The sequence below is a fragment of the Erithacus rubecula genome (assembly GCF_903797595.1).
Source record: "Erithacus rubecula genome assembly, chromosome: 1".
Taxonomy (NCBI): Eukaryota; Metazoa; Chordata; class Aves; order Passeriformes; family Muscicapidae; genus Erithacus; species Erithacus rubecula.
Window position 1 is genome coordinate 31643383 of NC_136658.1, and position 20888 is coordinate 31664270.

The 20888-nt window shown below is 38.1% G+C and overlaps 1 protein-coding gene across 1 annotated transcript; it reads right to left on the reverse strand.

Annotated features, from left to right (window-relative positions):
• Positions 1-539: 539 nt before the first annotated feature.
• On the reverse strand, positions 540-20623 carry CCDC83 (coiled-coil domain containing 83). The gene is made up of 11 exons (XM_079303861.1): positions 19090-20623; positions 18701-18812; positions 16150-16234; positions 12872-13040; positions 12097-12264; positions 9236-9327; positions 8058-8126; positions 5301-5422; positions 4186-4268; positions 2539-2690; positions 540-1531 (listed from the first exon to the last, which is right to left on the reverse strand). The coding sequence occupies exons 2-11, from the start codon at positions 18787-18789 to the stop codon at positions 1346-1348; spliced, it is 1215 nt and encodes a 404-aa protein (XP_079159987.1). The 5' UTR covers positions 18790-18812; positions 19090-20623; the 3' UTR covers positions 540-1345.
• Between the last annotated feature and the right edge of the window lie 265 nt (positions 20624-20888).

Consider the following 20888-nt stretch of genomic DNA (forward strand, 5'->3'; position numbering starts at 1 on the left):
ACAGAAAAGCCATTCAGCACAAGCTACATTCTAATTCTACATCTAAAGGAGAAGCTAAACTAATCACTGAGCAGAACTAATCTCTCTTTCAAGTCAGCCATTTCATGGGGCTTGCGTTGCACTCAAAGCAAGGCAGGGGAGCTGAGGGGAGGCTTCTGTTGGGCTGCAGACACAGCAGGAGCTGCCCAAGTGTGGATCCCCATTCCACGGACACTCAAAGCACAGGAATCACCTCGGCTTTCACAGTTACTCCACTGGGCTAACTCCACATCCAAACTCACTTTACTGTTCACCACGTGGCAGAGAAGTGAGAGTCACTGTGAGGTGCAATCTGCCACCTTTACCTGTCTGCTTGTGATCCCAGCCTCGGAGGAGGAGCTTGGTCAGTGGAGCCCAGAGACAGTGGGACTCACCTGCAGCCACAGGAGACAACTGCTGGGCAGGAACAGCTGAGCGTGCTTAGAAAACCAGAAGTGTTTGTTTGCACTGAAGTACAGATACACTGAGATATTGCACAGAGATCCAGGTTGTTTAAAATGTAAGTTTTTTAAAAAGCTTTATTCTAAACAGCTGATTATCCTCTAAAGGGTTTAAATCAGATTATTCAACGCTGTCACAAGTTTCTAATGAGGAAATGCATGGGTCAGAGCCTACAAGTGGGAAGGGCCTGCAGTGTGGTGCTGAGAGGGTGTCCAGAGGGAACCCTCCCACTGGCTCAATGCACTAAGAGATATGTTCAAAGAGACCAGCCACAAACCAAGGATATGGGCTTACACAATACATTTGGCCAATTCTAAACAAACAAAATATTTAAGACCTTAGAGATTTCTATGCTAGTTTTAAATTGTTTTCAATTAACTTTTGTTTATTTTAATGCTTTTAAGTAGGGGTCTTGTGGAGACAGATAAGAAAGTATTCAGACACTCAATTTATAGCAATAGTTGAATTATGTTTGCATAAATTAATTCTGTTTTAGCAGAGCATTAAGTACTTTGTAACAGGTCTGTGTTTTATGGCAGCCTGCATATGGGCAGATCCATTCACTGTCTGATCAAGACAGAATTCTACATCTGCAAGTGGAGAACACACAAACTAAATATTAGCTTGGACCTTTAGTAGATATATGTGTTGCTAGACTGAATACCCCAGGAAGTGCACAAAACCTGTCTCAGTGGTAAGGAAAGAAACCTTTCCATTTGCTTCTTCACACATACATACCTCTCATGAAACTTATCATGATTCAGGCACTCTAAAATAGTTTTCTCAAAGCCCCATGCCACACAGAAGAGAGCAAATATTTAATGAATGGAGAATGTTACATTTCTGTGTAAACAGCACAGCTTGTCTAGTTTTCATCATTTTCCTTAAATAAGGCCTTGATCATGTCAGCTGTGATGTGCCCATCTGATTTACCAACGGTGTCCTCTTCTCTGTGGCTCCTGCTTGGCATTTCTTCTGATTCCTTACAAGTAGGCACAGCATTTCCAACCACATACAGCTTTCTCTTCAGAGGTCCTAGTTTTGAGTATGCCTTAAGAAGAAAGAATATGTCTCCTTTGCAATTTCATGGGAAAGCAGATATTCTTGAGAAAAAAATAACAAAACTCGGCAACATTTCTTTTTAAAGCTGTAGTGATGCTGCCTTGGGGTTGTGTTTGATTATGTCAGTAATAATGTAATAATAAGTTTGCAAACCAACTCATTTTAGGAGGCTACAGCCCTGCTGCCCCTCTTCTCCTGTGTGTTTTCACCAATATCACTTTTTCTATAAATCAAACTCTAATCTCAAATTTGGTTCTGAGAGAAGAGTTAAACTAACCCAATAGCTTGTTCCTGCCAAAAAGAGAGAGGTCCAAGCCCAGCCATGTGCTTCTGCCACATCTGCACCAGCTCTGGTCTTCTCCAAACCTCTGAGTTTACTCAGTTGACCAACCCAACAGAAACTAGTTCAGGTGGAGAAAGAAAAGGAAAGCTTTTCTGCTGGGTTAGAGTCAATCAGCTACAAGCAAGGTCAATGTGCATTGTTTTCTCAACCCCACAGTTTGCACCCAGGAACACCTTCATCCTGGCTTTCTACTGAAGGAATATTGATCCTTTAATGCTACTTTGCAACACAGATTCCAAAGGACCAGTCCATTACCATCCAAGCTAAGTAAACTCTCCTTAGGTGACATTCAGAATTCTTTCTAGGGGAATTTCAGCCTGACACTCCATGGGGTGATTCCTAGGACACCATTCAATTGCCAAAACATGTGCCCTCATTATATCAGAGATACCTGAAGGCTTCCAAAACATCCAAGTGAGGCTGGTCTGTAGGATGCAGAGCCTGTGCTCTTTTGGCCCAGCATCTGAAGGACATGCAGTGACCTTACTGTCCCAAGCAGCACCAGAGGAATACAGTCAAGCATCTGATTTGTCCAGGTAAAAGACATTGGAATCCACAACACTACTGGAAACAGGATGGTCCCAACAGTAGCTCATGCTCCACACTGAAAGAGTTTTTGTGTCAGTGAAAGACCTGATAACTCTAACTCATACCTGGAACTCTTCTTCCTCTTCATCCAAACTGTCCAGGGCTGGAATGGAAATTTTTTTCCACAGCTTTTCATCACTGTCTTGAGACTTCTCATAATCTGTTTTAGACTGAATCTTGGCAAAGGCACTTCTGAGGCTCTTTCCATCTGTCTTTGCTTTTTAAAGAGAAGAAAAATTAAATGTATGCAATTGTTAAGCCTTATGGAAGTCAGAATCAGTACCTGATATGAGGATTGCCTGTAATCTTTAATATGGCTTAGCCTGTGCTATGCAAAGAACAGCTTGGTAGCATTTTTAATTGGCAATTTAAGCCAAATGTTCGTTTACACTGGGGCTTTTTATGTGGTTTTTGTTCACAATTTCTGATCAAGACCCAGGGACTGAAATTGATTGGGTTAGAACTAATGGATCTGTGGGAGAGGGCAGGGAAAAAAATGAACTTTTTTCAGTTCAACTTAAATCCTGCAGAGCCCTGAATAGTTAAAAGAATAAGAAAGGTAGCAAAAACAAGAATAAATTTCTTCTATACCCATGTTTGTGCATCTATAGGTACATAACTACAAGTTTCTGAAACAAATTCTGTCTAGTTATAACTCCCCTAAAGAGATCACGTCTGTAGTTGACTAATTCTCAGGATGATAGAGGATTCTGAACATGGACTGCCAAGTTACAGGTTTGCCTGGGACAGTGACCCAGCTTATAAGAACAAAGCCTTCTCCTTCAAGTAACTACTGCAAAAGTCTAGCAAAGGTTTTCAAAGTAACTATACATTTAATACAGAAGTCTTTGTCAACATGTTTGCTGGTGCCTGATGGTTTCAAAAGGCCCCTATGGCTGGGACTGATCAGAACTTCAACCAACTCATGTATCCATAACTCTATGACTTCCATTTTTCTAATGTATCTCTTTAATTTTGTATTAAAGAGATATGCTAGAATCATCTTTCTCCTACTTTTTTCCATCCTATTTCTTCTAGTCACACAAAGATGTAAAAATAAAACTTGTGATACTTAGGAATTTACAGAGACTGTCCTAAACAGATAAGCACAGGCTCATGCTCCTTCTTGCCTAATGGTATATCCTTTCCTTGGACACACCTACCAGAAGAGATGGAGATTCAGCCCAAAATTCAGTACTGCTTACCAAGATTTTCAGTTCAGGCTGGGCTCCAAGTAGTTTCACCTGCTCTTGCTAGAGATGTAGCAACAATTTAACTCTGGTGTATTGGCTGAATGACTGCAAAGTGCATGTACAGTTAAAGTGAAAGCAGCACAGAATTTAAGAGTGTCCTCTCAGGAACAAGCTACAATGAAGTTATGATATGGATCAGTAAAGAACTGATTAAGATATGATTCATATCTTCATAAAAGATGGTCAATCCTGAACTGCATTTCAGGTTAGCTCTAGATGAGTAATTATATTCCACAATCTAAAACCAGTTTCAATTTAAAAATTGTATTACAGCTAGATTGTGATTTTGTCTCCTTATGTAAATTACAATCTATTATGGCTGTGGTGGCTGCAATCAAGAAGCAAATAAGGTGTTCACTATGTCAAACAGGTAGTTTGATTAAAAAGCTTCAGAAATAAAAAGTCTATAAATGTTCAGTAACTTAATCAATTCTTATAAGCTGCTAGCATTTGCATTACCTGCATATTCTCTGATTTCCCTTTTCATTTCATCCTCAGGAAGTTCTTCATGCAAGCCAGCTCCCTTTGTAAGAAACAAATGCCTATGGAGTAAAAAGTGTGAAGTGAAACCCATAATAGGGGTCTGAATTTTTTCTCTAAAGTGTCCTGTGCAATGATTTGGGGTGAGGGGGAGGCCACCCTTTCTGAGAGCCACTGCTGCTTAACCACAAAGGCAGAATAGTGCAATGCTTCAAAAATGCAATGGAGGCAGCCAGGTAGCTTAGTGGCTAATAAGCTGCTCTTTTTTATTCCTAGTGCTTTAGTTCAACTATGTCCATGAGACTAAAAGAAAACAAATGTTATAGTCTCCAGTCAGTCCAAGATTCAGACCACAGCTGGCAGCTCTCACTTCAAAGAAATCCAAAGTTCAGAAAGGAGAGAAAAATGGTCACTTCTTAAGACTTGGAACTTTTTGTGCAATACGGCTGAAATCACTGAGCTGGGACTGGAAACTGAAGATCGATCTCTCACATTGTTGCATTGTGTTTCTGATACCATTAGTGTTGACATTTTGTAACTAAATAAATCTTTCTCTAGGGAAAAAGTTAACTCATTTCAATACAAGACAAAAGAAGCTAATACTACAGACAATTCTGCAGACATTTCCCAAGGTCTCTTCCTTTCTCAGTGTAAGGTCATTTGTTTCACTCAAGATTGCAAACCCCCTACATATTTGCAAATTAATCTTCACATCCTTTAACATTTTGTGAACAGTAGAGGAAAAATCTATTATTCAGCACTTAGTCTGAAAAGCTGGGACTGATACCATCTAATTGCAATACAAAGAAATTATTTCCAAGCCTCAGTGATATAAAGCAAGTGTTGTTAGGTCTTAGTAGATTAATTAAGGACCCAGTTTCTTCCCTGAAATTTGGTACTTGGAAGTCACAATGTTACTGTCACCTTTCAGAGATACTACCCCCAGGTATACTCAGTCAAATCCTGTCCTCCCTCAACTAAGAAATTACCTTGGCTTTGACGTGGGAGAGCCCAAATAGCTCTAGAGGTAGACAGGAGCATTATCTTTTTTAAAAAAATTAATCACTTTTGAGTCCATAAAATCATTATTTTACCCCGATAGTCCTAGATGCTGAAGTTTGATATCAATCAGTTTTGCAACTAAATCGACATTTTCTTCTTCCAGGAGCTGGACAGAGGCTTTCAAATCACTCTCTTCCTTTCGGTAGATCTTAACCTTTAGACAATTTAAAAAAGAATAGAAGAAAGTCTTAGAATTTTGGAAACCTTTGATAGCAACTACTTTACCAGCTCTGGAAAAAATGCAGCTGTATCAGCAAGACTGCACATTTTTTGGGGAAACATAGTGACACATTTTCAGACAAAGGGAAGGTCTCTCTGGTTCTCTCACACCTTTATTAGAACACTTTTACTGTCACACACTCAGGCCATGCAACCCTGACAGCACAACTTTCTTGTGTAATCAAACACATCTGCTAGACAGTCTGCATTCTTCTTTTATGCTTTCACATCAGAGCTTTGAGAGAGACAAAGCTTCTTTGCAGATGTAAATTCAGGGTCTTGCTCAGCAAGTGTTATTTTTCTAATTCCTTCCTATACACAAAGCCTTCTTACCCAGAATTAGTGAAGTTTTCAGTCCAAGTTACCACAACCTTTCTTCACCCAGAGGGTGGTTGGACACTGGAACAGGCTCCCCAGGAAAATGGTGACAGCCCCAAGGCTGACAGAGCTGAAGGAGCAGTTGGACAATGCTCTCAGGCACATGTTGGGGCTTTGCAGGACCCAATGATCCTTGTGGGCCCCTTCCAGCTCAGGATGCTCTATGGTTCTGTGACACTGGCTAAGGCCCAGGTACTACTTGATTTCAGACTGTAATTGCCCCTTATCACTATGGAGTTATACTGACCAAAGGATACTGGTTATTCAGTTCCCACAACTCCTCCCACTTTTGCACGTTCTTACCCCCTTCACTGGGGAGGGGAGTGTACTATGGGAAAGAAACCTTCCCATAAAACTCAGCCATATCAACATGTTTAGGAGAAATACCCAGTGATCTGAAAGCATCCATTCTCATCACAACCAAATTAACCAGCTATAATAATCCAAATTTGCAGTTAAAACTAATTCCAACTTCTCCCAAGTATTAAAAAGGTGAAAATGACTGGAAATTAACCAGTAACAGGATGTGGCTTGGCACAGTGAGGTGATGCAGCTTTGCACCATCTTGGTGTGACACAGTAACCATGGAAAAATGTGACTGAAGTCTCCAAATCTGTTTAAATTTGGAGGTAACTAATCTAGGGCTATTTTTGTAAGTCACTTTTCAGTGACTTAATTTTCAGTTCAGTGGCCAAACTTAAAAAAAAAAAAAAAGAACTGGGACAAAATTAAAATTTTTGGTCTATCTCCCCCAAAGGAAATACTGGAACAGTCTGTCAGCTACATATAAACATTAGTCTGAGAGAAAATATTTCATCCATGTAAGAAAAGCAGAGAAAATGAATGGGTGAATTCAGAGGACTGGAGAAGTTAGTGATAATAGTTTTGTTTTCCCCCAAAATTCAAAGCACTTATTCATAACATAGGAAAGTAGCAACATAGGAAAGTAGTTCATAACATAGGAAACTTCTAGTTGAGAGGAAAGAAATCCAAATCCCTCAGCTCTGAGGTGAGGGCCTGTCAGGACATAAGAGTTCTCCAAAGTGCTCTCTTGTTGGCACTGCTAATGTACAGTAAGTGTTCAGGGAGACAGGGAGAAGGGAAGGCAATTCATACTCATTCAGTGATGGCATGTATAGATTTGAGCTCCTGATTGTTTATACAAAATAAAACATTAATTCTTTCCCATTTCTCTTCCCTACTCTCATTGCTTCAGAAGTTGTGGTTTGGACACTGTCCCTGGAAAGTTAAAGATGCATGCTCAGAGCTCATTAAGAGGAAGAAGGAAAGCTGTGTCCCTGCATACTGGCAAGTACCTTAAATTAGTAACTAAAATGAAGAAACCTCTACCAGGTTTGTTGATGTGGCATGGAAAAGTAAGAAGTACATTCTTAACTTCCCAAATATTTAACTTCCCAAAATATTTTGCTCAGTTCTCAATTGTGAAGCTGAGAGAGGAGAAAGTGAGGAAAAGACATTTCACCCCCCAATCTCATGCTTAGATTTGATTGAAACAAAGAACCTATATTGACTGGAATAAATAAAATCAAGCTTTCACCATGGAAAAAAATTAGTTTCTTAAATCTGATACACAAAATTTTTTGCTTATCAAGACAATCACAGCTATCTAACATAGCTCAAATTTGTCATTAAAGGACATTATAAAAGCTATCAAGCAATTAATTGCAACTATATATGATTTTTATTTTCTTCTCTTCAATGCAGATTCCCCATGATTCCTTTATGATCTTCCATTTAATGTTGTTTCAAGCCATTTCTCAGAACATGTTTCCAACATCCATATCCACTTTCTTTCAATACAGCAGCACTAGAACTATAATGCAATTCAAACCTCCCCTCCTCAGCTACTTACCTGGTTGATCCTTTATGCTATATAGCATCCCCATCTCCACAGATAAAAGTCCTTAATGGCATGGAACGTTGCAGTCCTTCATGTAACAGCCTGGGCAGGAAAGGGGGTGCTCCATTTGTGAAAGCAGATGTCCACCTCTTACCTTTATTCACCACATTGCAATGTTTGCTGCTCAGGATTACAGATTAATTACTGAAAATTGCTTTCCTTTGCCAACAGAAGTCTCCCGAGCCCTGTGACTGGAAACAGTTCTGACCATAGGCCACAGTATTTCAACAATGAACTGCCATGATAAACTGCAGGCAAGTGATCCTCTTACCTCTTCTTTTAGCCACTCATTCTCTTCAATCTCTCTGCGACAGTTTTTGTCTAAGTATCCCACAGCTTTCTGAGAAAACACAATTTAAGATCATCTCATCTGAGAGCAGAACTTCGACAGTCCTGCATTCTATAAAGAACAACCCTCTGCTCTTTAGTAGGAAATAATAAAGAAACATCCACACAACAGACTGCAGCATCCCCTGAGGGATTATAAGGGGATTTAGTTCACAAGGCCAGATGTTTCTCCTCTATCACCCTGCCTAGAGCAGATTATATGCAAGCAATTTACCAATATTTTTTTATTTCCCACATTGAAACAGGACAGTCCCCTTTTTGCCTAACAAATCCTTCTATGTTCCCAGTACTGCTCAAATCTTATTGCTTTCAGAAAATCAAACTTTCAGTGATTAAGAACCCCAAGTAAAATCCCAAATGAGTGACCTCAGCATGTAGAGGTCTGTGCTAATGAGCCAAGGCTACAAGTGGGAAGGAAGAACTGGGAGGGAAGATGCCCCTGTAGATCACCATAAACATCGTGCTCTGGATTATGTTCTCACATGACTGGAAATTCCAGCACTGAAGTTAGGGAATTTAAACACCTAATGGGCCTAGTAGTTTGTACTGAAGTATGCTTTGCATTTTGTGAAAGTAAGAAATTATCACTATTTCTAAACCATGTTTTCAAATCAGAGCTCGCAGAGATGCCAAAAATATAGTAAATCAGTAAACCTTAATTTTCCCGAGACTGCACTACTGTGGCATTTTAAAAATGTTTTACATTGTTGTACAGTGAATTTTTTTTTTCCAAATTGATGCATATTTTCATGCAATTTCTTTGTATGTTACTGCTTTTTGAAGTCTGTGAAAATATCAAAATGAAGGCCATGGCAAAAGCAACAGTTCTCAAATAAGCCTTGTCAGTGCATGGTGCCCCAGTTTCCCAGGCCTTGGTAAAATGCCCTCACATCTACCCATTGGCATTCTGATACAAAAAAAAGGAAAGTGCATGCATACCAATAACCAAATCAATGTGTACCAAGATTTACAGATTATTTTACTCTCAATTTATTAGAAAAGTTTGAAGTCTTAATATGATTTAAAATAATTAATAATGCAGAGTACATGTATCCCAACTGTAACGTGGTTAGCAGTTCTTTAAAAAAGCAAAAAGAATACCTTGAGAGCCTCTTCACTGAGCACCTGCATGTGCCTATCAAACAGTTTCTGATTTTCTTCTCTCACAACCTTCAAAGCTTCTCTATAATATTCTGCAAAACAAAACAAAACAAAAACCCAGGGAAATCAGAAATCCTTATTTGATATCAATTTTTCCTGATAACAGATAGATAACTGGTATGTCGTAACTAAACTGGAACTTATCAGAGAGTGTCACCTGCATAGATGCTCCACAGAAAAGGATTCAAATATCCTTTTCCACAGAAATTATCCTCCTAAACACAAAGAACGGCAGTATTAAGTATAAAACTAGAAATTTAATGTGGCTTACACATTCCTGTTGATGACTGCAACAGCTGAGCAATTCACTGCTAACTGAGCAGTGAGCTGAGCAATTCTCTGCTAAAATACTGGCATCTTAATATTTAATTTTGTCTCTATCAATAGCAGAACTCCTGGAGCCATGTGAGAGATTTGCATAGAAAATTTATTTTTTGGAATAGAAGCATATTGGATCACCGTATCCACATGACATTTTTTCAGATAGTTATTATAACATGCCTAATATATTTTTTGACTTATCTAAGACTCTAAGGTTCTAATTTGACAACAGCACAAAATGGAGAATTTGGCAATTGCCACGATTATTTGCTTCTATCATTATTTGTGGTCATTATTTAGAAAGAGTGTCTTACATTGAATTGAATAGGTTTGGCTTCATATTCTAGTCACTTGTTATTTAATTATTTCATCCATCCCATCAGTTCTTTTTTGCTCTTCTAAATAGCCCACTTCTGCTTGATATTTCCTCCTTTTGAAGGAATGAATGAGATTATAGTAATTTTCTTTGAAGGCAAGCACTGCACACTTGTTCAAAGGGTTGAAATGCAGTCTTTCACTGCACTTGTGTTGCAGACTGCCTATCTCTGATCTAGCTGTAAATGAATATCTGCTCATGGATGCACTGTGGAGTCAAAGGCAGTGAAATATGAAAGGAGTATTGGTTGTGCATTAATTATAAATTTAACATTGTGGAAGCTGGACCCCACCATCTAGACTTGGCAGAATGAAAAGGAAGTACTTCCATACTATAATAAATTGATTCTTTCATTATTTCAGACAGCTAAATAACCTGAGTTGTACTTGGAGAATGAAAATGGAGAAACTGTATGTCTGAACAGTTCCTAAAGAGGCTATCTTCCCTAATCCTTTCACTGCAACACTGCTTTCCCCACACATCACCTGAATGTGTGGGTCTCTTTTATTCCTCTCTTCTCCAGCTGTTTTGTTTAAAATGTCATCACCAGACAACATAAACTGTGCCAGTTTCAAGCCCTACAGTGGTACACACAGAGACACAAACTTGTTCACCTATATTTATTCTCTAAGCCTGTTAGACATTCAAGATATGAACAAGCCCAATTTGTTGCTGCCTTGCTCTGGAAACTTACATTTCCACTGGAAGACTCTACTCCCCAGACTATGGGAATTTCTGGGAGTTAAGCAAAATAGTTTGGTGAACATCCAGTACTGGCAGCATCATTTTCCAGTATGTTAAGTAGGCCACTTACATATGTACCACTATAACATGACTTTGAATAAATACACTTCTGTTGAACCATGAATTTTTGTTAAAACCTGACATTCTATACCCTGTGACATGTAGAAGGTCAGACTGCCTGTCCCTGCTAGCATTCTATATAAAAGACCATTCTCTTTTTCATTTTGTATTTCAGCAGCTATATAGCAAAGTTTTAAATCAATCAAGAACATGGAAAATGGATAATTAAAAAAAACTCTCCTGAATACAGACATGGATATCTGACAAGCTATCTGGAAATGTAGAAATCACAGAGCAGACCTTAATCGTGGTAAAATATGTTTTGAGAGACAAAAAGATAGCTGGCTGGCTCTTATTCACAGTAGCTGATGCCTGGTAATGGCTGGCACAGAATATACAGAGACCCTTAGAGCAGTGTCACTGCCTGTTACTACCAGCTGCTTGGCTGCAGTCATGCATACTGAGAGGGACATAAAGAAGGAAAACCAGGACATCTTTCTCCTCTTGGAAGCGTGGGTTATGTAACAGCAAAATATTTAAATGTTTTTAAAATAATGCAGTAATAAAGAAATCTTTGTAAACCACTCAGCACCACAATGTATAACCTCTCAAATTAATTCCACTGCTGTGACAGTGCTGAAACAGTTCCCACTATGTGTCTACATCTGTACTGGTGATTTTGCAGGGCCTCACACTGTGTAACCAGGAGGAAAGGTCCAGACCACTGGCTAAAGAGCTCCCTCTAGTCCTGCATGTAAACCAGCGTGCTCCATAGAAAAGACTCTTCCAAGAAGGATCTCAGACTACTTTCCTGTCAAAGGAGCTTTCAATATGTGAAGTGTTTGTAGATGATGAGAAGTAACAGCAGCAGAGTCAACATTTTCAAGTATGACTGCTAAGGGAGTCCTCTGTGTAGGTGACCTAAATATACATAGACCCACTTTTACAAAAAACTGCTGTCCTTCTCAGTAAATGTTGTTTAAAATGGGTTGCCTGTATTTTACAAGAAAAGCACCAGAAGACCAGCTTATCAGTTTCTTTATGTGTCATCATTTCTATAAACTTCATAAATTTCTTTAATAAAGGAACTTTTACAGAGAGAGAAAGAAAGAAAGGGAGTCCTTATATTTTTCAAGATTATGCAGCCCATCCTAGGTGCACTTAGAAAAGTTCATGCAAATTACTAGAAAAGGTGACACAAGTTACTTGAACTTGTCCTAAAATTAATTTTATCATTTAATTTCTGCAAGCAATATGCAAAGACCCTGTAACACTTGCATTACACCAGCTGGAAACTGACCTTCAGCTCTTTCAAGTTCATATTTGACTTCTGCAATGTCTTTTTCCAGACTGCTAATCCTCTCAGCATGTATTTTGCTTCCAACATTTTTGTATTCCAACCAATAATCTCTCTCACGTTGCTTTTCTGAATTTTTTTTCTTAGTTTCTTCAATTTGGGAGCGCAGATCTATTAAAATAAGAATGTCAAAGTTCATTACTGATTTCTTGAACTGATAATTCTTACAATGACAACTTCTTTAGGAAAGGTGCTTTCACAGGGAATGGAAAAGGAAGGGGGATTCTTCCACACTACAGTATGCTACAACCTGATGGTCCTACACAGTTTTAAGGGCCAACATCATTGCTGAAAATAGCTTGATCTTATTCTTCCAAGGAGAGACAACAGTTCTAGCCAAAATGTTGTAACAACATGTTTCCCACAGAGAAATGCAGGGATGGCAGCTAGAAATTTCAACACTCAAAATGGGTCTTTTTTCCTGCCATCAATAATTTTATTTTAATCTTCAGTGCTTACCACTTCCATGAATTTCAAAAAAGAGGAAGCCTCTGTACTTGCACAATACTATTCATCACTTAGAAGGGACAAATTGATTTATAAGCCCTCCACAATCTCATACTAAATTGAGAGAGCTCAATTTTGGGAGAGGAAAAGTTTTATACTTTTTATACAACAAAGAAGTTGAATCTTTACTTAAATTGCAAAACAGCAACAACAACATACTCAATCCCAAGTGTGTAAACTGCAAACCACACCTCCCCAACTCACAACATACCTTGAAGAAGTTGTTCTTTGTCCTTCACAAGCTGAAAAACTGCTTTCAGTGCCTCCTCCACATCATCCCTGGTTACAACCTCCTTCTCATCTCGTTTTTTCTCCTTTTCTTCTATTTGCCTTACTAAGCGCCAGATAAGCACCTCCTGTTCTTCCTTCAGAACAACATTCTAAGAAAGAAGACACAGCTGATATTAAAATGTTTTCAAAATGACAAATTTAAGTTAAAAAGGTAAAATCTGGCCTAGTGCCAGATGAAATGCAAGAACACTAAGCTAAACACCTGTTCTTCATATTCTGAAAGGTTAGAGCAGAAGGGAGAATTTACAAGGCTCAGACATTTCCTCAGTAACTTCAAGACCACTGGAAGGAAATGAAAGACAAATGACAGCTGTACTTGGTACAGCACATCAATAATCCTCCATTGCCTGGAAAGAAAGGTGCTTGTGGATAATTTAATAACAATATTTATATGTAGGAGCTATTTGCTTCATGTCAACATTCTTCATGAGAATGTACCATCTTCATACAGAAAAATCATGAGACAATTAGGTCACTTGCATATAGCCACAGCAAAGAGTCTTGTCAGAGCTGAAATTCGTTACACCTCCTGATTCCACAACTGTGATCATAACCCTTGGCCATCATCCTCTGTAGTGACTCAGAATGTTTGAAATTACTGTTTGTATATGTCTGCTCCCAAAGGTACCATACAGGAGCAAACAAGTAGCAAGTAAGTAATATATGCAGTAGAGTCTCAAGCATTCCTCACTTCTAGAATTAGCTCTAAACTGCTCAGAAACATTAAGTAGGAAATAAAGAATGGAGCTCAAAGCACTGTCAGAACATGATTAAATTAAAACAATAGCACTTCACCCATGCCTTAAAGTATGCTGCTCAATCTAAAATATGGAGTCCTTGAAAGACCATGAACTAGCAGCGAATTGGGGAATAACTGTAGAAAGATAAGTGGGGGTAAAATTAGAGGAAACTGGGAAGTTCTATTCACATCCTAACAGAAGCTGTAGTGGTACAGAAATTATAGTGTACAATGCAGCTGCTAGTCTCTGAATGGAATGCAGTTGGCATGCTCAAAACCTAATCCGTGATGATTCCCTACAATCTGCAATCACAGCCCCTCTAAGAGAGATGAAACAGAGGGTGGAACAGAATGGATACACCGTGGCCAGGCTGGCTAGGAATCCTTGCAGGGAGGGGAACTGAAGGGCACTCTGTAGCTGACAAACCTGTAGCACAGCACTTATCAGCCAGGGGAGAGAGGAGAAGATGAATAACTAGAGTCCCTCAATCTCCACCTAAACATAAAGAAATAGCATTAAAGTAAGTTAGGAATGGGAAGAAGTTTGGGAAGCTGAACATGTCTTCTCCCCCATAGGGTCACCTATGGGGTTAGAAGCATGATCTGTGGACACTGAATACTTTCACTGAGGATTAGAGCTTGTCTGTGAGTTCCTTTGAATATGTTTTTGCAGGGAACTACTGTTACTGAAAATCCTCAAACCTTAATCTGTCATAACTTTATGTTAATAAAGAACAGTATTCCATAAACTGTCAGCACGAGTCCTTCAGGAGTGCTGGCCATCAGTAAGACACTCAAACCCCCCACTGAGGGGTCACACAGTGGGGAGACACAATGAGGGGTCTCCCTTATGCTGTAGCTCTGTGTCCCTGAACAAGGCAGCTGAACCACTCCCCGATCCAGCAGTATAACCACAAGGGACATAAGATCCAACAATAATCATAGAAGCTTGCAGATGCCTGCAGAGAGAAGAGCAATTGCCACTTCCAGTGATAGTCAAGCCACAGATGAAACACCATCCAGGCTTAAAGACTGAAAGAAGTACCACAGAAAGCTGAACAGATGGATGCTTATAAAAGCAGGGCAAGCATCAGCACAGGAAGGACAGAGAGACATTATTTGGATGTTTCACTGCTGTGAAGTGCAGGCTGCAACATGGCCCAGAATAAGGGTTTTTGAGCACTTTAAATTAATTTCAATAGGTGACTCTTTAATATCAATTTTCAAAGTTCACTGCTCACAGTTGTCAGATGCCATATTATGGCTGTTTATATACAGCTCATATGCATGGTTCTATAAAGTGTCACTCGTGTGATCAGTAGTTACACAACCTTCTTCTAAAAATTACCCAAAACAATTCTTTATCCATGAGAAAGTGTGTCTTCATCAATCAGTGCTAGAAATTGCAGCTGGTAAATATCATGATGGTCTTTCTTCTTTATTCAATTTTTATTGTAACTAAGTTTGCAGCAACATATTCTCACAGAAACCTGTGCAATTCGATTACTTCAGAAGTGATTCAGAGGTCAGCAATTCTCAGTGCTTGGTTAAGTCTGCTAATATTACTGACAAAAATGAAATTTATACCATTTATTCATCATGCATTGAAATACTAAAGATTATTTATAGGACTGGTTAAAAGGCATATCTGCAGGAAAGGTACCTACTGAATGAGGGCTTACTGTCCTGTGCTTGCTGCAGAGAAAGATGCCAGAAAAGGGCAACAAAGTAGATAAAAGGACTAGAGCACAATTCTGATGTGGAGCAGCTGAGGATGTTTCATGTGGAAAAAAGGCGGCTCAGGTGGCATCTTATCTCTCCCTACAACCACCTGGAACAACTTTGTAGCCAGGTGGATGATGGTCTCTCAGGCAATAAGTAACAGGGCAAGAGGAAAAGGAAATTGTGACAGATTTAGATTGGATATTAGGGAAAATTTCTTCAATGAAAGGGTAATGAGGCATTAGAACCAGGAAAGTTGCCCAGGAAAGTGGTGGAATCACTATCCCTGGAAGTGTTCAAAAGACATGTGTCTGTGGCACTTGAGGAACACAGTGGTGCTACGTTAAATGGTTGGACTTGATGATCTGATAAGTCTTTCCCATCCTTAAGGATTCTGTGAGTCCATGAAATATGTAGGTGGTTATAAAGATCTCTTGTGCATTAGAAAGCACCTGCACTGAACCCACTTTACCTTACTGCTCTGTCCTATTCTGTAATGTTCTACTCCTGCAGCTTCTTTTCAGCATGTTATATTTAGTACAATTATGCTATATGTCACATTTAATTCAGATAACACTTTAACTTTCAGAACATAAAGTGACTCACTAATTCTAGTTTCATTGACTGTAACAAATTCACTGCAAAAACTAATTTTAACGTATGCAGTATTAGAATGGAAAAAATAAAACTGAATCTGTAAGAATATCACAAATAAAATTTGTTGCATAGTCACTTACTTTTTTAAGATTTTCTTTGATTTTTTCTTCCAATCCTTTCAGATGAAACAATACCCGTTCAATTGCTGTTTCTTTTGCTTCAATGCTATGGAGAGTAAAGAAAGAGACAGTCTTACAAAAAGTATTTAAGATGTAAATACTACCAAAATGTTTGTTTTCATATCATATTGCTTGACTCATTTGGGTAAATATTACTGCCTGCTTCCTACACACAAAGAAATCATTTCCCATATACATCTGGACCTGCATGTTAGTTAGAGTCCCTGGTTACACTGCTGCTGTGTAGCCTCCTGAGAGGCTGGAGCTGGTTTGTTCATTCTGCATGAAGTTCAGCTGACCTGTTACAAAGGTCACTTTCACCACAAGATAATTTGTGCTCCAGAAAATATTACTAATCACTAGCTATAGAGAAAGCCTAGGGAACTCACACATAGTTCAAATGAATCCCAAACTGGAGAATTCAATGGGATTCAATTCTCCTGATAATGAGCTTTGTTAAGCTTCATAAACCACGTTTCATAAATTACAAGAACTTGTTAGCCTTGAAGAAGAACTAAGGGAATAAGGACTCCAGCCTAAGTAGTATGTTCTGTTTATATATTTTTGTCAAAGAACTAGCTCATTGATTTCACAGTTTCATAGGCTGCTTGTCATCCTCTTTGCCACAGCTATAAAATAAACATTTCTTTCTGGTGTTCTCTCTTCTAGAATGAGAAACATTAGGCTGCAAATGGTGTCTATTTGAAAAAATCTCTCTAATATGTACCTCTGTTCCCAGCACTCATTCATCATATGGCACAATAGAAGTGAGTATTACAATTGTTACAGTGTCTTTTGCTCTTTTAACATTTCTTCTTCCTTCAGTTTTTAGTTTGGGGGTTTTGGATGCTTTTTTGTTGTTTTGGGAGTTTTTTCCCTTCCCTATTGCCTTAAGCTATTTTAAAAGAAGATAATCTTTTTTCCTGGTTAATTTTCTAAGTTTGGATCACCAAATCATGCAAACTGCAGGCTACTAAATTTGCATTCTCTGGTGTCAGTGTGTTCCAAGGTATTCTTCAGATTTTCTATTAAGTAGAAGGATATTAGTTTTAAAGAGACCAGAGATATGGGGATACAGTGGCCATGGCCACAGCAAAAGTACATCATAACATTGTTGTTCCTAAGAAATGCTGAAACTGAGAATTTTAATGAAAATGTAAAATAACAAACTCCCTAGGAACAGTGACCATTCTTCAGTGTATGAAAATAATAAAAAAAAAAAAAAACAAACCAGGAATGGAAGTTAAATAAATACCACACACTTGATAAATCCTAAAGTGGAAAGTGACAGCTATTCACCTGTATGACTATCCACGTTTGATCAGTCAAGTGGTACAGAGAAGTTACAGATGACAAAGGTGAAGAGAAAGAAAGAGAGAGCAAGAGGGACAGAGAAGAGAGAAGGGAAAAATACAAAAACAGCAAGAAGAGTACTTTTCTTCCCTTTTTCCTCTACTGTTGCTGTAGAAACTACATATTCCCTTTCAGTGAAACACCTATTTCAGTGGAAGACTCTCCAGACAAATGAGTCATTTCCTTGGATATCTGCATATGCATAACAATAATTTTATCAGAAAGTGGTACTGTTTTTTTCTTAGCCCAGTTATAGAGTTTCCTTATTCCTTCACAAAATAGGTGAGTTACTTCTAGACTTTTCAGATGGTATTTGTTTGTGATAAATCTAGCTAAATCTAGGCTATTTCACTATGGAAAATTGTACTCTGTGCTCTGTAAAATGAAACAGAAATCCCACATAAACCCTGTGAACTCATATAGATGTCACTACAACTACAGGAGCATACTTTTCAGCTTGCTTACTCCATTTCTCATTTCCACACCAAGGCACTACTCCTTGCTCCCTAAACTCTGATAATTGTTGGATATTGGGTGTTCCTGAGGTATTTCCCTTTCAATTTCTGTCTCTTAGATAAAAGTTATGAACCTTACTTTTTCTCTTCTTAATCAGTTACTCAAGAGACTAGAAATCAAATAAGTTAGACTGGTATGTAACTGCTTCAGATATTTCCCCCTTGGCTCTTATTTTTCTCTGTTTGATTTTAAGAGACCTTTAATTTATCCATCTCTTACTTTCAAAATAAAACACTTTGTGCTCTGCTCTCAGCTGCACCAAGGAAGACAGCAAACTGTAGGTCTTGAGGTTCTGGCTACAACAAGGTGACAACAAACCTCCGCGAACACCAAGGAATCCTAAAAAATACAGTCAAATGTGATCTTGCAACTTCAGCATATGCTGATCAAAAGCTTGTTACTAACAGAAAAAAAGTCAGGGTTTTTTGGTTTTAATTTTTTTTTTCCCAAGTTATAGCCTAATGGCATAAAATTCCTGACCCATTGAACTGCTTTCTTACAGCTACAGTTTAAAAAGTGTACCTTTCTGAGATAGCCTCAAAACAATCAGCTCAGGCTCTAAACTGTATAAGCTGTCTTTGTTATCTGCTTCCTTCATTCACATATTCTATATGAATGAAAAGTTAAAATATATTAAACCTACTGATATTCTAGTAAGGCTTCTGGTAAATCTGGTTCATCAGGGTCTTGAATTTGCTCTTCTGATTTCTTCTTTTTCTTACTCTCTTCCATTTTTATTTTTTTTTATACTTGTGCTAGACATAAAAGAAAAAAGTATAGAGATGAATGATTTACAAAACATTGTGTGATCACTGACATTTGTCACTTGTGACAAGCTTGTAACAGTTCTGAAATAAAAATAAAAAAAAACAAGTAGGGTTTTTGACAGCAATAATCCTGCCCAGGAATAGCACTTAGACCCATGGTGATATATACATATATATATATATATATATATATATATATATATATATATATATATGCATATATATATACACATATATATATAATGTATATATATTAAATGTATACCTAAGTAGGTGCAGTGGCCTCTATCACCAGTTACTTATTGCATCCCTTGTTGCAGGTTGTCTTTTACATTCTTGCAAATCAAACTAGCATTTGTTCCTTTTCTAGTCCTTTGTTTCTTTATCAGGCTTGTTTTATCAAGTGCACTTGTTCATATGCCTCTCTTTCCCTGTCCTTCTGTTCTCCTAAAACTGTGAATATCTCCCCTCTACCACAACTCTGATACCAGTTTTCACTGTCAGAGCTGCAACAAAAGCACTTTCTGAAAGCATATGCATGTCAGCAGTATTCCCTGGGCATGCTGTCACAACTACCAACCTCAGAATTCAACTGGAAATGAAGAGTTCTGCAATGGAACTGGTAGCAAATGTTATACAAAATTAAAAAAAAAAAATCACAAGAAAGGGCACTTATGAAGATGCCTCACTTTTAGCAGTCACATAATCAAATGCCCAAACCAAAGTATTTTATTTAATGTAGAATGTTTTATTACTGAATTAGTAGAAACATTGTATATAACCTATTTTCATATTAAACTGCTTCTCTGAATTTAAATTATGAATTTTATAATAATAGATGAAATTGATAAAAATTTGTTCTGTGACTAAATATAGCAAGCTGGATACTTTTTTTTTCTGTTAAAATGAGCACAGGAAAACAGGAAAAAAAAATCAGTAAAAAGCCCCATAAGCAAGTCTGTAAAATCAAGGGAATGAAGTGAAACCAACTATTGATTAGATGCATATAATCCATACACTGTTCTATGCCTTCTCAACACACTCACCACACCCTGAAGCAAGGCAATGCCAGCTGTCTCTACAGAAAATTACTTTCTATCCTATTTCACATACAAGCTTTGTAGTTTCCAAATCAGTACAATATTTTTTTATGAAACTTTCAAAAATCCTGAAGACCTGGCTGTTGTAAGACCTGAGGTTTAAAAGAAATCCAAACAAGTGAATTAAGAAAAAAATCTCACTGAGGTAGGAAGTTAGGTACTTTGCTCCTCCTAGACTCTTTTGAAATTTCCAAACCAAATGCACAAGTGAATGATACACTTGTTAAGCAGAAAAAATAACCCATCACACTTCTTCAGTGCAGAATTAACTGGACTGCTATTGATTCCATTTCCACTTGAGTATTTGTTTTATGATTTTCCTCAGAAACTGAAGATTACTAGAGCACTCCCTAAAGTTTTCTTTAAATTGTTTCTGTCCCTTTCACTAATGGATAATCAAATTCCCGTCTTAAAATTGGATACAAAACAGAAAATTTTGAGCAGAAGTATTTTGCAAAGGCTTAGGGCCTTTTTTTTTGACTACAGACCCAGATGAGCTCCAGTGATATATTTATGCAACTCTTCCCAAGTAGAGAGGTACAAGAAAGCCTCCAAGCTGTACAAGATGAAAAAACACATACTACAATAAAGGATTTTGCAAACTTTAGAAAATACACATACATGAGAGAGAGGAACATATTTAAGGGGACTGGGAATTGATTGCACATTTTAAACCCAAGGGAGAAAATTTGTAGAAGACCTATTCTCCCAAAATAAAACTGGGAGGATCTTGACCTGACCCCCTTGATAAAGGGGGTCCCCTTTATCAGTGCTAGCTCTGTCTCAAGCAATAACTACACTGTTGTTGCATTCTCAGAAGGAGCAGGCAGTTTCCTGACGCTGCAACCCAGCTACAGTGACTTCCCAGACACGTTTTATAGAGGCCACCTGCACTGCAGCTCTCCACTCTCATGAGCCCCATCATTATCATTAATACTGTCCAAACTAGCACTTGCACTCACAT

Excerpts from the sequence above, each read along its gene's own strand:
- CCDC83 (XM_079303861.1), bottom strand. The coding sequence starts at position 18,789 with ATGGAAGAGAGTAAGAAAAAGAAGAAATCAGAAGAGCAAATTCAAGAC. Across the intron at positions 13,041-16,149 it reads TCAAAGAAAATCTTAAAAAA|AATGTTGTTCTGAAGGAAGA; the intron begins GTAAGTGACTAT and ends CTTCTTTCTTAG. Across the intron at positions 4,269-5,300 it reads CAGCATCTAGGACTATCGGG|GCATTTGTTTCTTACAAAGG; the intron begins GTAAAATAATGA and ends TTTACTCCATAG.